The sequence below is a fragment of the Arachis hypogaea genome, chromosome 13 (genome assembly GCF_003086295.3).
Source record: "Arachis hypogaea cultivar Tifrunner chromosome 13, arahy.Tifrunner.gnm2.J5K5, whole genome shotgun sequence".
Classification (NCBI taxonomy): Eukaryota; Viridiplantae; Streptophyta; class Magnoliopsida; order Fabales; family Fabaceae; genus Arachis; species Arachis hypogaea.
The window spans coordinates 327,668-344,977 of NC_092048.1; the positions used below are offsets into that span (position 1 = coordinate 327,668).

At 25.6% G+C, this 17,310-nt stretch overlaps 2 protein-coding genes across 2 annotated transcripts; both read left to right on the top strand.

Annotated features, from left to right (window-relative positions):
* Positions 1-682: 682 nt before the first annotated feature.
* LOC112736061 (GDSL esterase/lipase At5g37690-like) lies at positions 683-6,878 on the top strand. The gene is made up of 4 exons (XM_029291651.1): positions 683-875; positions 1,598-1,746; positions 5,419-5,668; positions 6,655-6,878. Exons 1-4 carry the CDS (start codon positions 683-685, stop codon positions 6,876-6,878), a joined length of 816 nt encoding a protein of 271 aa, XP_029147484.1.
* Positions 6,879-11,440: 4,562 nt separating this feature from the next.
* Positions 11,441-15,837, top strand: LOC112736068 (GDSL esterase/lipase At5g33370-like). Its single transcript, XM_025785424.2, has 5 exons — positions 11,441-11,730; positions 12,597-12,742; positions 13,566-13,811; positions 14,480-14,729; positions 15,510-15,837. Exons 1-5 carry the CDS (start codon positions 11,466-11,468, stop codon positions 15,749-15,751), a joined length of 1,149 nt encoding a protein of 382 aa, XP_025641209.1. The 5' UTR covers positions 11,441-11,465; the 3' UTR covers positions 15,752-15,837.
* The last annotated feature ends 1,473 nt before the right edge of the window (positions 15,838-17,310 follow it).

Consider the following 17,310-nt stretch of genomic DNA (forward strand, 5'->3'; position numbering starts at 1 on the left):
ATATACATAATATAATATAAATATATTTTAGCTAGCATAATTTTTATTAGATTTGCATTAAAAAATCTTTTGAAACCAGTAATTTTTTATATTTTTATTATTATTTAATCACTATAAATATTAAATTATCTTTAATAAATAAATTTTATTAATTTATGTGTACAAACTCTAAAAAATATAAATACAAACTGTATTAATTCGTGTATACCAAATTTTGACAAATATAAATATAAACTATATACTTTTTATGTACAGAATTCTTGTAATAATAATATTTGTTAGATATATAACATTGCTCTTCACATTATTAGTAATTAAATTATTTAAATTCATGAATGAACGAATGAATAAAAAAAAAAACAATAACACAAAAAATTGAAGCACCAACCAAATGGATTACTTTGGAATATTTATATTACAGCTAGAAATGTTCGCACTAAAAGCCAGTGGTGACGTAACTTGCATGTTTGTCCAAATCATAGTTATTATATTTCGGAGCCGAATTACCAAACCTATCCATTAATTTACAATCACATAAACATATCATAAAGCATATATATACATACATATACATTTTCAAAATTAAAGTTTTATATATATGGCCATCATGAGAAGAATAATGAAGAATATGTTAATTATTATTATTTTCCTAGCTGCTGATGAAGCCATGAATCTACTATCCATGGGGTATAGAGATCCAGCAGTGCCTGCAGTTTACATATTTGGGGACTCAACTTTTGATGTTGGTACCAACAATTTCTTGAATGATACAAAGTCAAAGGCTGATATGCCATTTTATGGGATTGATTATTCTCCTTCTCACTCCAAGCCTACTGGAAGGTTTAGCAATGGTTATAACACTGCTGATTGCATTGGTAATAAACTTATTATTATTATTATTATTATTAAGAATAATCATGCTAGTTTATTATCATTATTTAAGTTGTTTGAATAACATTAATTTGTGTATTAATTAACACTAATTAAAAATAATTTTATAATTATTCAAGCTAAATTATATTACATATATACTCTTTAATTTGCGTTATACTTACATTGTAATTTGCTTTCATATTTAAAACTACAAAGTAAAATCACAACAGTTCAAAAGCTGCAACTTTTTTTAAATGTTTATTGAATATTAACTCTTCATATTGTGGCGGTTATAAGCCGCCAAAGAAAGACCAGGGAACAACAGCTGCATACATATGTATATAATTACCATCATGCATCCACTGTTTTTGTTGTAGTGATTATTCAATTCCAATGAAACCAATAATATTGAGTTAGATAATTTAATGGATAATCTGACACGATATACTAAATTAGTATGATTATACCAGCTGTTACTAAAAATTGCTATAAAAATTAATTCTCACGTCCTAAAAGACGATGGTTGACAAACCGTTGATGATCAATTTTGCCTACAATTTCTAAATAAATCGTTGCTATTTGGCTCTTCCCTTGTAGTGCAATTCAATCATTAATATTTTAATGCATGATATGATATATAGATGGATCATAATAATAATATATATGTTATTCTAATTAATTAATTAATCTATAATAGTGTTTGTTTTTTGGGTCAATTGGTCAGTGCAATTACTAGGATTCAAGGAGAGTCCACCGCCATTTCTGTATCTTGTACAAAATGATACAGAAGATTTCAACACCCAAATCCTTAAGGGAGTCAATTTTGCTGGAGGAGGAGCAGGGATTCTCCACCACACTGGAAAACAACGCTTTGTATATATCTCTCTATCTCCCTCCGTTTAACTTGGACAATTTAATTCCTTAATAGGTTGCATTAGGTAAGTAGTTAACTTCGTAGAGAAAAATCCAAAATAGCCCCTAACAATGACCTCAAAAGACAACAAGGTTCTTGACAAAAAAAAAAAAACCCAACTCAGTTCCTAACAATTACTTCGAAAGGACAATGAGGCTTCTGTGTCAAAAAAAGTCAATGTTATTTTTTTTTTGCACAAGGGCTAATCAGTCCTAAAAAAAATATTAGGGGCCGGATTTGGTGTTTTTTTTTTCTTGGGAGCCTCGCTGTCCTTTCGAGTTAATTGTCAGGGGTCGTGTGGGGTATTCACTCTAATTTCGTATATATATAACTCAACAATAAAAGTTTAATATTTTGTCAATGTGTCATGTTAAATAAAATATGACATGCTATCTGAAGTACTATACACACATTATTTAACAAGATATCTTTTTTCTCAAGTTCATTTACACTTCAAACACGACTTAGATATAATGTTAATACGGTTCACTAATATTGGTTATTTGAACATTGGTAGTTTGACCTTTATAATTGGTTGATTAACAAATAATAAAAAATAGATCTTAATTTAGTTATATTTTTGAGGTGTTATCAAAATTTTATAACCATCATAAACATCATAATCCCCATAAAATTCAATATACATGTGTGTGTATACGTGCATTATGTGAATGTGATGGTTGATGAGTGCTTTATAAAGTCATTTTTTAGTATGATTATATTACGGTGATTACAATAATTATGATATTTCAAAACGTATTATACTAAAATACTTACATAATCATCTTAATAATCAGAACATAATTATACTAAAATTCACCGTATAAATAACATGTGATATTGACTAATCACATGGTTATACATCTATAGATGCAAGTTAGTATCATGCTAATGCTACATAGCACGTGATGACAGATTTGTCCTACTAAAATATCACTTATTTATACGATGAACTCTAAACCCTAAACCTTAAACGTGATACATTAACACTAATAAAGTTGGATGCATGTTAAATTACGAATTTACATTACACATATAGTGGTTTTTCACGTAATAACAAATACTATCATTTCATGGATCTATAAAAAATGAATATTGTGTAAACAAATAAGTAATACTATGAAAATAAAGTTATATAAAAATTAATCTGTATTAGAACACCAACAATTTCATTATATCTACACCCTTTATAATAAATACGGTTTTGATATCAGTATTTCCTTAATAACTAAACATACATATTTTTTGTTTTATTAATCAAAAATAGTTTAAATACACAATTAATTAGTAACATATTTTATTTTATACAAGTGTCAAAAGTATTTGGTGTATGAATAATATTTTTCGATCGCTAAATATGAATATATAAATGGAAACATGCAGGGGAGGGTTATATCCATGGAAGAACAAATTCAACAATTCTCAAGTGTTGGGGACAATATGACACGGTATCTAAACGAAAGTGCCGCAAAAGGTATAATCAACAAATCCCTAATCCTTATAAGTGTGGGAAGCAACGACATAAATGAATTCTTGATGTTCAATGTAAGCAACTCCAGCAGCCTCATCCAACAACTGCAACAATTCTTGCCGGACTTGATCGCTAGCTACCAAGCTCATCTCACGGTCTTCTTTCATTCTCATTACATACTTTCCTTATTTATTTATTTATTTATTTGTCTTTTTATTACAAAAAAGATAAATGTTTATTCATGAAAGACATCAAACGGCACATATAATAAGTATTAGAGACACGTTAGATTTAGCTCTAAAAGTGAAAAAAAAAAATTTTTTACTATGCTGAATAATTATAGGCTAAAAGTGAGTATATATTTCGATTACAATGAATCTTAGATAACAAAAATAAAGACAAATATATAAGTCTCGTTAATTAATTTATAGATCCATGTCGTACGTATTGTAACATAGTGAAATATCTTTTCCTCTTTTTTGAACTATTCTAAATCTCGATATAAAATTTTTTCAACTAAAGAAAACCTTTCTTTATGTATATGTCTATATAAAACTCTCTAAGATCTGCAAGATCTGTAAGGCTGTGTTTGTTTATAGGTACGGCACATTGAGATAGAAATATAGAAACATAAAATTATATTTGACAGATAAAATATGGACAGAGATATTATGTACGAAGACACTGAATTAATGTACTTTGTGTCTATCCTAACAAAAATAACACAGAGAGACTAACAAGAGACACAACTTATTTATTATTTTTTTCTTTCATTATTCTTGTTAATTTTTTATAATTATATTTTTTTTATTATTATATTTTTTTCCCAAAATTTTCGAATGAAAAAAAAAAAGAGAATAAATGAGATTTTCATAATTTATTCTAGTTTAATTACCAAACAAAATATACAAGAACACTAATTTTTGTGTCTCATTCATTTGTATCTTGTTCTCAGTGTCTTATCTTATTCTGTTCTCAAAATCAAACGCAATCCAACTAGCTAGTCGTCTGTGAACCCTGTTTGACAGCTTTGTTGCATCGCCCCATGGTAGACCGACAATTTTCGACACCACCTTAACTCTCAAAATCATTCTCTTTGTACTAATATTTAAAATTCTAATCAAGAATTTTTATTTTTCAACAAATGAGTTCAATTATTAGTTTGTTACACAATTTCGAACCAAATGGACTTCCAACACCAAATTTAAGAAGTTATCAAGGAGATAGGGCTAATTTGGCCCCTAGAAGATAAGGTCTTTACGGGTTCAAAGACCATCCTTGAAGCTTAGGGTCAAATTGACACCTCTAGTACTTTTCATTACTCGGAAGGATTGGTAATAATGGCGTCACTACTTTAGATTTGTAGGTTATAAAAATTCTAATATTATATTATTAAATTACTTTTTAAAAAAAGTTAAACTATATAAAGTAGTTTAGTAATATTGACAAAAAAAATCAATATAAAAAAAAAACGAAAATCTGCAAAAAAAAAAAAAAAAAAAAACTCATGTAAATTCAACAAAAATTTTTGTATAAGGAGTGTATTAAAAATATAATTATTTATGTATTTTTTTCTATTAATTTAAGTTTGTAAAAGAAGTGATATCGCAAAAGAATGTATTGGAACTACAACAAAAATAATTTTTAGTGACAACAATATAATGGTCACTATATGTCTTATTTAACATATATTTTTGCAGCAATTATATATTTGTCATTATTATTATATATTACAATGACAATTATATATTTTTACGGTTATTAAAAAGGTTTTTTATACAATTATACAATTACTGCTAAAACCTTTTAGCGACAAAATATAAAATAGCTAAGATCTAATTGTCGATAAATATATTAACGACTATTTTATTGCCGCTAATAATAAAATAAATGATCACTAAAATAATTTTTATTATAGTTTAGTTTTCGCTCCCCTCTCTCGGAGATATTTTTAATTAGGAATTGAATAATACTATCAAGTATCAACAGTTCTATTTATTTTAATATATAACAATTGTTTAACAATCTTTTTAGAGTGGTGAAGATTTTATTTTATTATTCTCTTTTAATTCTTTTTCCTTCATAAATCACTATCAATATTAAAAACTAAAATTACAAATTATTTATACGAACTAACTAGCTTTTACTTTGATTAATACAGAATTTAATAAGTCTCGGAGCCAGAAAATTTGGCATACTAGGTCTTGCTCCTCTTGGTTCTGTCCCAGACGTGCGTGGAAGTTATGGTGGAAACTCTTCGAATGAAATCAATGCTGTTGCTGAACTCTTCAACTATGGATTGTATTATATGCTGCTAGATTTGAACTCATCAAAGTTTCCTGAATTTAAGTTTTCCTTTGGAAACACATATTCAATTACCACTGGAATGATAAACAATCCTGCATCACTTGGTAAACATGCATCTGCTTCTAGCTAATTCAATATAAATAGTGAATTTATTTATTTTTTTAATTCTTTACAAATTATGAATGGGGGAATTGGAATACAATTAATAATGTCGGTACAAAGTTTTGGGCTGACAAAATTACCTTTGTTTCAAGGGTTTTATGTGTCAGGGAATTTGCTAAGATTATTGTTATAATGGAAATTAAAGTTTCAAAGTTTATTATAATTATTCTACCTATTTCAAAAAAATTGTAAGTAAGCACATATTAAAAAAGAAAGTAATAAATGAATTTTGAATAATGTTTATAACGTATAAAATACAGTAAATTACACTTAAATAAATTTACATATATATGTATAAGTAATTTGTACTCAATTATCACAATTAAATTAAGAGTGTTATTGGAAAAAAGGACAATAATTATCTTAAGTTATTAACTTTTTAAATTTTGAATAATTATTTTAATTTAAAATACAGAGCATATATGGAAATCTTAAATATTTAAGATGCATTTTCATTTTTACTGTGTCTTGTTTCTAAAATTTTGTAAAAAAAAATAATATATTTTTTATTTTTATCTCTTAGTTTTTTTCTTTACAAAATTATAAAAATAAAAAATACTAGAAATAAAAACGCAAATTAAATACATCCTAAGTTTTCAAATATATTTTTTTTATATATATATGTTAGAGACCTTAAGAAATACAACGATATATATTGCTAGCAAAATCCTTTTTTGAAAATAATATAAATTTCTATTAATACTACACTTATTTTCTTTAATTAAGTATAATAATCGAAGGTTATAACTTTTATGGTAAGTTGTTCACCATGATAGATTGCACAAATTAAAACAAGTTGTGTTAATTTCTTGGCAAAAATTAATAATAAATTTTGTCATAAAATCACTCTTCTTAAAAATTTAAGTTTATACGAAAACATACGTAAATGCTTATATTTCTAAGAGATTTGATTATATATTTAATGAAGGTCTGAGTGACGTAGCAACTGCTTGCTGCGGAAATCAAACTCTCACTAGTGGAACCCCATGTAGCCCAAATGCGACAGTATGCGAATTCCGCCACAAATTCTTGTTCTGGGATAGGCACCATCCAACTGAATATGGCTCTCAGCTTGCTGCCAATGATCTTTTTAATGGCGGATCTGAATTTGCGTCACCCTTCAATTTAAGTACATTGGTTCAAACTTTATGATTCTCATAAGTCATATATCCTACATGCTTTAATAGGATTTTCAATAAATGAAAAATAACAATCAAAGATATGACGGGTAGAAAAAAAAAAGGTGAAAACTCAGATGAAGTCGACTTCCTGTTAAGTTGATATCTGAGAGTCGTTAGATGAAAATTTAGTCAAATCAGTCAAATCATCTAATGGCTCTCAGGTATCAACTTCAGTGAAGTCGACTTCACCTGAGTTTCCACCCGGGTAGAAAAAAAATTAACAATCAAATATATGAGGGGTAGAAAATTAGAATAATGTAATATGTATCCTAAAAGACTTAATTTATTTTCTTTAATTTGATTCTTTTGGGGTTATTCTTTTTATTATTTCTCTTTTTCCTCCTATTTTAGAGTCAAAATTTGTTGATCTAATTATCGAGAAAAAGAAAAAAATTGGTGGAAAGTCTTTGACAAACTATGAAACGCTTGTTTGATATCGAGTTATATAATTTCAATGCAATATTTTAATCCATCTTGATTTATGTGGTTGTTATTTGAAATTCGAAAAATATGTGTTTGGACTTTTTTGAATTTTCTAAAATTTCTTTTGGACCTTGAATTTCAATTTAATAATTTTTGTATGCAACCTAAGTTAAGGTTGGCAATTAAGCACAAAGCGCTTGTTATGGCGCTTAAAATGCATATTAACAACTAATTGAAGTAAACACTTTTTTAATTATAGTCAATATAATGACAGAAATTAGTTCATGTGACTTAATTGGTATTTATTATTTTTTTTATTTAAATCTTATGAACCAATTGAAAATACCTATGAAACACGGACACTTCGCTGAGTTATTGTGTTCGCGTGTCACACATTTCGGACACGACACTCACCGACACTCGTCCGATACGCGTGTTTGCTGTGTCCAACCGTGTCTTAATAAAAAATAAAAAAAATTCTTCTCACGTATCCGCGTGTCCAGTCTTATTCTTAACATATATTTTTAAAATAAATTTAGATATAATATATATTATTATTTATTAAAATAAAAAATATTTTAAATACTTGATATAATTAAAATAAGACATTAAAAATAATTAAAAATTTTAATTTATATTTTAATATCAATAAAATATCAAAATATCATTACAATTTATCTAAAAAATACTTTATATTTTATATATATACGTGTTCCCGTGTCATGTAAGATTTTAAAATTCGCGTGTCGGTGTGTCCTGTGTCCGTGTCAGTGTCCGTGCATCATAGAAAAATACTATATACCACAGTTAAAAGTGCTCACATCCAGTAGTCGTTACAGTACCAATGCAAGGATTTAATATAAGTGCTAATATGAGAATGTTTAGAGTAATAATCTTGTTTTGAAGATCATAATAACTAATGAAGCACTGTTATTAAATAGTTTGACATGTGTAATTAAACTGTTTGATAACGTGTATATGTTCACATTTTATAAATCATTTTCACATAAAAAATTATTCTAATTATCTTCACGTGACGTGAATAATTAGAGATAATGGGGTAAAATCGTTGCCAAATCAATTACAGTTTGAAACCATTGTATTAAAAAGGCAACAATAAAATTTGTTCTCTAAAAGTTGCAATAGAATTAAGGTGGAAACTCAGGTGCAGTCGACTTAATGTGAAGTTGATGGCTAAGAGCCGTTAGATGATTTGACTAATTTGACTAAATTTTCATCAAACGGCTCTCAACTATCAACTTCACGTGAAGTCGACTGCACCTGAATTTTCACCTAGAATTGAACCATTTTTTATCATGTAATAAAGACAACGGTTTTTTTTTTTATTCTTTAGTTGTCTTAGATAAAAATCCTATTGTATTTGGTAATGATATTGAAAATGTTTGTTAAAATTATCAAACAAACTATTTATTTTAAATAATTTTATTGAATCAACAAACTTTTAATAGATACTAAATTGATTTTTTTTTAATTAAAATTGTTATTAATTCTTAATAAACAAAGAAGAAGATGAATAATACGGAAAAACAATGCAAGAATATAAGGCCAATGGCCACCCTGTGATGTCATAAACAAGAAGAAGATTCTGACGATCACATTTTGAAATTGCCGATATTGACAAAATATTGTTGTTGTAATAGTCGATAATAAATCACACACGTTTGCATATGTTTTTTGTGCAATTTTTTTAATTTGTATTATAAATTATCATCTTTACGATTGCAGCTTCAATTCAAAATAAGCCATGCATGCATATTAGTAACAATCCCGCTACGTTACCAATAATATTTTTGCCAACTTCTACCAACTCTTATTTATAACTATATTTAATAGAAGTGTCTTTGTAGATGTGTCTAATAAAAATATATTTTTTTTATGAATGTGCCTAATACATGTATTTAAAATATAATAATTAATTGTTGTTAGCAATAAGTTGACAAATAATATATTGGTACCCTATACTTTTCTTTTAAAAAATTCTATAGATAAACTTAGAGTAGAATTAGGTTTTTTCTATTTTTAAAAATTTATTAGTGGCAACTTTAATTATTTCAATTAGCAGAGGTTTTAAAAACCTCCAAAATTAAGATTCATGACTCTAAAAATACCTAATTTACAAAATCAATAGCTCAATACAAAAAAATCGTTACAAATTGTTGGACAAAAACCGTCACAATATTTTCTTAGATTACAGTAATTTTTTTAATAGCTGTAACACATTTTATGATGATTAAATACCGTCATAAATTAAAACTTTTTTATAGCGAAACTGTTGTATGTTAAATATATAATAATTAAGGGTTCTCTTTTTTCAATTTTTTTCCTTGTGACTATGAAGTAATTATATATTCCGAAGTTTTTTTTTTTTTTTACGAGATGAAATTCGAACCCCCAACACTTACTTAAGCAGACGAGTAAGTTGATTAGTCACTCAACCAATCCAAGTTGGTTTAACTTTATTATATATGTAATAATTTATTTATCAGTAATAAATTCTTAAAAAAAATCAGATTTATAATTAATTAATTCTTAACATACATGTAGAGTTAAAAGATATATACTAAAAAAAAACTAAAAAGAGTTTAACAATTGTGGTACTATATAATATAAGCTTATTATTATTAGTAGTAAATGGTTGGTTGTTAGTGCTCCGATCACAATCAATTATATTATATAAACACCATATTAAAAATAATTATAGCACAGCACGAGCATTTGGAATTATAATAGATTTAAACAACAACGACAAAACCTTAAAAGAAAGTTAAAATAAATCATACATGGAGTCTTGATTATTGATCATACAGCACTCAACAAGGAATGCATGTATGTATAGAATCGAAGGCCGAAGCATCACGAAAGAATCTGTGTAATCTAATTATATATTGTAAAAAACAAGGAATTTTGTTACTGCATTCATCATTATTTAGGATTCACCGTCACAAAATTAATTAACTAATTAATGATTCTATATCCAGTTAACATACAAAGTATCATTTCATTTTCCTTGGTGTTTATGACTACAAATTAAATTACAATCAAATTCTAACTGCAAACGGGACTCTATCTGTACTACAGCTAGCAATTAGTAATAATCAGAATAAATAAAATCCTATGGTCTCCTAGTTTCCATATATTTAAACCAACATAAATCTTATGCATATATAATAATAGGTGTTTAGTTTCTTTATTTTGGGTAAGGTTTATTTTTGTCATATTTAAAAAGTAATTAAATATCACTAATATTCTTATTAACGTTTTATTTTATTTTATTTATGTATTTTTTTAAAAAAATCAGTAATTCAATATTACTTTACTATTAGTTCTATAAAAAAGATTACTAATAGAAGCGGTGACACACATGCTTATTCCAGAAATATTTAGTAATAAAAAAGAATTAGCCAAAAAATAAGATAAATTCTGACTTTTCTTGTCTCTTTAGTATTATCGCAGTTATTAAACCTTTATTGATATTACTATTTTAAATCAATTTAAAAGATAGTTTTAGAAAAAAGAAATTTAAAAAATAAAAAATAAAAATAAACTTATATATAAGATATTTAAGATATTATAATCTTCTTTTCTAGTTCACATTAAATTATTCTTGTCCTCAAACATTTTAGACAAAAATAATATTTTATCTTAATTTTTTAATTAGAGGTTTTATATTTGAATTATAAAAATAGGAAAAAAATATTTATTAAAATAGTTGTATTTTTGTTATGAACTTCTATTGAATAAACTAAATTAGTCAAATTTTTTCTAATAAGATTCAAACTTCAGTGATTTCATCAAGATAAAAAAATTATCTAGATAACCAATAATTTTTTTTGAACAATATAAACAACTACCAATCAAATCAAAACACACTACACCTCCAAATTATCTACCTAAATTTTAATATTAGAATAATCATCCGCACACTTAGTGAAATAAACATCTGATATATCCATTGTTCATATTGTTTAGTATTTTCATTGTCTACCTATACTTTTCCTTAATTTAATTAGTAATTTTGTCCACTTGTTGTCATTATATATATAACTATGCATGCATCTCAACCTATACACTTAATTAGTTTCACATTGCTATTCCTAATTTAATTTTTCCAACTATGGCCAAGAGATTGATGGTTATGTTGATTCTCTACCTAGCCATGGAAATTGGGCACTCTAGATTATTATTGGCTGAGGCTTACAACAATGAGCCACAAGTGCCTGCAGTTTACATATTTGGGGACTCAACATTTGATGTTGGTACCAACAATTTCTTGAAAAATTCAAAATCAAGGGCAGATATGAAGTTTTATGGAATTGATTTTCCGAACTCAGAACCAACTGGCAGGTTTAGCAACGGTTTAAACACTGCTGATCGCCTTGGTATGTATACTATATAGTTTATCATTTTTATATATGCTTTATTTTTTTTCTATTTTATTTTCTTTATCATTTTTATAACATGTATGTATTAAAATATGTGATTAAGATGTGAGAAATTACTATCTTGATAAATATGGTTTTCTTAAATATTTTGAGTTCCTTTAATAAAACTTAATTATTGTAAACTTAAGATTTTGTATAAAATCATTTGTATTAACTTTAAAAATGTGGTGTCATTGGAATTAACATTACTTAAAATCATCATTTTGAGTAATTATTTACGATAATTTAATAATTTTTTTCTTTAACTCTTTAAGTTTTACTAGTAATTTCAGAATATTATTTTTTATAATTTTAGTTACAATTCAACTGTTATTAAATATTTATAATAATTATTATAACCATCATAATCATATGTATCATACACTATAGAAATATGATATATTGCAACAGTTTAAGATAAATTTTGCTACGATTTTAAACTGTTGCTAAAGAATTTAGTAATGTTTGGTAAAGCACCACACTCTAAGGTGTTTCCCAACCATCACTAAATGTTGCTACGATTTAAACTGTTGCTAAATGTGTTTAATTATTTGTGATCATTGCTATTTTTTAAACAGGTTAAAAGAAATTGTGGTTATTTTAAACTAAAAAAGTACATATAATATATAGACAATACATAACACATTATTGTTATTACATTCCTTTTAATTAATCGATAATATAAAATTTTGTATTGATAGATAAAGTTTAAATTCTTTGATGAAACCATTGTTAAGTAGGCATTATTAATTATTCTTTGTTCCATGCACATATGCGAATTAATTAATTAATACACTAATATAATATGTCTTTTTGGTGATCAGCGATATTACTAGGGTTCCAGGAGAGTCCACTGCCGTATCTGTATCTTAAGAATAACACACAAATTTTTCAAAAAGAAATCCTTAAAGGTGTCAATTTTGCTTCAGGTGGATCAGGGATTCTCAAACATACAGGAGAATTTCCCTATGTAAGTTCCTATTAGTGAGAAATATTAGGGATATAAATTCTTTTTATCAATATTAGCTAGCTAACACTTTTAGTTAATATATACTTTATTTTTATATTATTAAAATTTCAGGTTTAAAATTTAATACTTAGAGTATAGAGTATTAACTAAGTGTTGGTTAAATAAATAAATATATATATATATATATATATATATATTGTAATAATGTAGCATTACTCTTGTTTAATTTGGTTCCATTTTTTTAAGAGACATTATTTTTTTGGTAATTTGTGGTAAAATAAAGAATATACTCAAATTTTTTTATCATATAAGTTTTTATATCTGTTCTGAATAATTTCTTTTAAAAATTTAACTTATTAAATAGAGAGAAACATGAATAATAATATACTAATTTTGAGTTTAAGACATTTTGCATTGGTTAACTACCTAAATCTTTCTATCAATTTGAGTTCTCATCAAATTTTTAGAATATATAAAGAAAATTAAAATAGATCTATGACAAATTATTTTGTTGGAACATAAAGAAAAAGATTATTTTAAATTATCTTAATTGCACATGTTCCATCTTAATTGTTATTAGTATATAATAGAGACCGGAACTTATTTAATTTTACGGTGGATGGAAATTCAGATACAGTTAACTTTATGTGAAGTTGATAGTTGAGAGTCGTTAAATGATTTAATAGGTTTGACTAAATTGTCGTCTAACGGCTCTCAACTATCAACTTCACATGAAGTTAATTACACCTGAAATTTTCATTTGAAAAAAAAAAGTACTATATAGTGATAAACTTGAAATTTCAAATTTATTTTGATGAAACAGCAAGAGGTTGTATCCATGCATGAGCAAATTAAACAATTCAAAAGCGTTTACAGTAAAATCTCAGAGTATCTAAATGAAAGCAGTGGTGCAGAGAAAAGAATTAACAAATCTATGTTCCTTATAAGTGTGGGAAGCAATGACATATTTGAGTTCTTTATTAATGCTACTGAGACTGGAGCAAATTTCACTGAGGTTGTGCCACAATTCATGTCCAATCTCATGGATACTTACCACTCCCATCTCCAGGTTTCCATCTCCTCTTTCTTCTTTTTTCCTTTTTCAAAATTATTTAATAAAGAAAAAAAATTCATTCACAAATTTTCTAAATATATAGGATGAAAATAAAATAGTTAAAAATATAAATTAAATATGATGAAAAAATGTTTAGAATAATGCTAATTGACATGACGTGTTAAAAATTTAACCATTTATATCTCTGCTTCATTCATATCTCTGCTTCTAATAAGTTTAAACTGTTAGAAGAAGTAGTTTTATTTTATTACATAATATCAAAAACTTAATCCACATAATAAAAAATGTATATTAAAAAAATATTAATCAATTTAAATTAAAAAAAAATAATTTTAGAATATCAATACTATTTAACTATTATCCAAAATATTAATGGCAAAAATAGTACTTTATTTAATTTATTTTATATTATCATATATGTATAATTAAATCTTAAATAATTAGGAAAGAGATATATCAATTATTAGAATTTTAGTATACTTATATTTTGGTATATCTAAATCTAGATTATTGAACTTTAATAATGTACTAAACCTTTAAAAATATAAGTTTAAAAGATGTAAATATAATTTACCCTAATTGAAATTTAGAAATAAGGCTTTAATTATTTATTTATTTGTTTGTTTTAATTAATTTGCTTGATTGTTATTGATAACATACAGGATCTAATAAGCCATGGAGCTAGAAAAATTGGCATAGTGAGTGTTCCTCCAATAGGTTGTGTCCCAATAGTGCGTGGCACTTTTGGTGGAAACTGTTCGGATGGAATAAATGCAATTGCTCAATTCTTCCACTCATCACTGCATGCTATGGTCTCAAAATTAAGAATAGATTGCTCTGATTTGAAGTACTCAGTTGCAAATGCTTATGACATTACTAATCTTACAATGATCGATGATCCTGCTCCTATTGGTAAGAAGCTATATAACCTCTTCTTTTTTTTTTTTTAAATTTAAACAGGAAAAATGATATGTGAAAGTTTTGGATGGAAAATTAAAGAAGTTAATTAATTATTAACATTATATAAAAATAATTGCATTTTATATTTTTTAAGGTAAAACTTACGTATAGTTGTCTTAATTTAAAATTGATATTTAAAAATCGTTAAATAATTTGACAAATTTAATTAAATTATTATTTAACGATTTTCAACTAATATAAAAATAATCGTATGCAAATTTTTATCATTTTTTAAACCTTCAAAATATCGGAATATAATCGATCCTTTCGACTACTTTTGAAAATATGCAAATCAATGCTTCCAGCTTTTTAAAATTATTTCTTTTAACCAAAATAAGTAGCATAAATCAAGCATTTCCTTGACATTTTTTTTCAATAATAAAAAATTTCGAAAACCCTAAATTTTATTTTTTTTAAAAAAATATTATTTTCTAGCAAAATATTGTTCTATAACAATTATTCCAACCGTTTGTTAAAATTGCCACTAACTGTTTTTAGGATATTAGAATTGTTTATGTTTTATTAATAATCATTTTGCGTCGATTTAAATTAAAACTGCTACTATTCAATCTTAAAACTGTCGCTATTTTTAGAGATTAATTTATCCGTTTAAAAATACTTATCGAAATGTATATTTTTAAAAAGTGAAAGACTAAATATATATAAAAAAAATTATTTAAGTTTTTATTTGTGCTAATTAAAATGGCTCTCCTTATTTTGTTTATAAATTAGGGTTGAGTGATGTGAAAACAGCATGCTGTGGAAATGAAACTCTGACATTAACAATACCACCAAGTCCAATTGGAGTGCAATGCAGCCCTCAAGCAAGTGTGTGTGAAAACCGAGATGTGTTCTTGTTTTGGGATCAGTATCATCCAACTGAATATGCTTCTTCCATTGCTGCCCTTGCTTTCTTCACTGCTGGACCTGAATTTGTTTCTCCCTTCAATTTTAGCACACTTGCTCAATTTTAATAATATTCATTGCTTTTAGATTTAATTATTTTACTGGTCCTTATAGTTTTATTAAATTTACAATTAAGTCTTAATATTTTTTTTAATTGGGTCTATACTACACTACTTTTAATTTTATAATTAAGTCATTTATAGTGTAAAAAATATTAAAGTTAACAGAATATTTCTTTACAAATTAAAGGTATTCATACTTAAAATCTTAATTAGATTTTTGACTGCCTATATTTTGAGAGAAATATTCTGTTAATTTTAACGTTTTTGGTATTAAAAGAACCTAATTATAAAATTAAAAGTAGTGTAGAGATTCAATTAAAAAAATATATAGAGATTTAATTAAAAATTTAATAAAATTATAAGGATTAAAAGAGTAATTACATCTTGCTTTTAAACTAAATGTCACTTTTAACTTTTTTTTTATGTTAAAATCAATTAATGTATCTAAATACAATAGGTATATTTACTATTTAATAAGATACATTATTGGATTTTCATATAACAAAAAAAAGTTTAAAGTGACAGGTTTTTTAAAATGAATAAAGTATAATTAAATCATACATGTACCATATTTTTGTATTTTCCACCGGTTATATTTTAGAAAACTATTATATATTCACATGTTGTACATGTATGTTATATAGTTAATAACATACACTTGATTCTCTAAAAAGAGAGAATCTCTATATCTTATTTAATAATGAATAAACTGTGAGCATAATAATATCTCATTATATAAATAATACAAGCTACTCTAGATTCTATTATCATCTCACACCAATGCAAAAAATCAATAAAGCTTCGTTGACTTCTTGTTGTTATATATATGCAATGTATTACATGTAATATTATTGTTGTTATTAAAGAATTGAATTGGTGGACATATTTAATCTAAATATATACTCAACTTTTCTAGCTAAATCCCTTTCTATATGATTTATATAGAGATTATAATCAATTTTTTTTGTAATGAATTTGGGTTAATCGAATAATTAATTAATTTATTTGTCTGATTAAATAAGCGTTAGTCTTATATATGTAATAATTAATTAGCTATCGCAAAATTCTTAATAAAACTCTTATTTGTGACGAATTAGTCTTAATCTATTAGGCCGAAAAATATCATAAAAAAAATTCTTCAATAGAGGAATATACTTCTTTACTTTCTCAGTTCTTAGGTTTGTTCCTTTCTTCCAACCCTTTTCATATAAGAAGGATCAAATTAAAACATTTTATTTGAATTTGATACATTATAATAATGTTAGCTAGCTAGGTGTTTAGGTTATGTCAAAATCATGCGATCAACATTAACAAAACTTGTTCAGAAAAGAAATGATACGTACTATTTTTCCTAATAAAGATATCAATCAAATTAATTTATGGCTGCTGCTAGGGTAGTATATGATTTTACACAAACTAAATAATTAAATACATGTGGTGTGTGTTCTTAATATATATAGGATACCATAAAAAAATGGAGTTCAACTACTGTTAACTTTTCCTAAGGTAGCTATTCTAAATATGGGCCCTATGAATAATGTATACTTAATTAATCCAAATTAAAA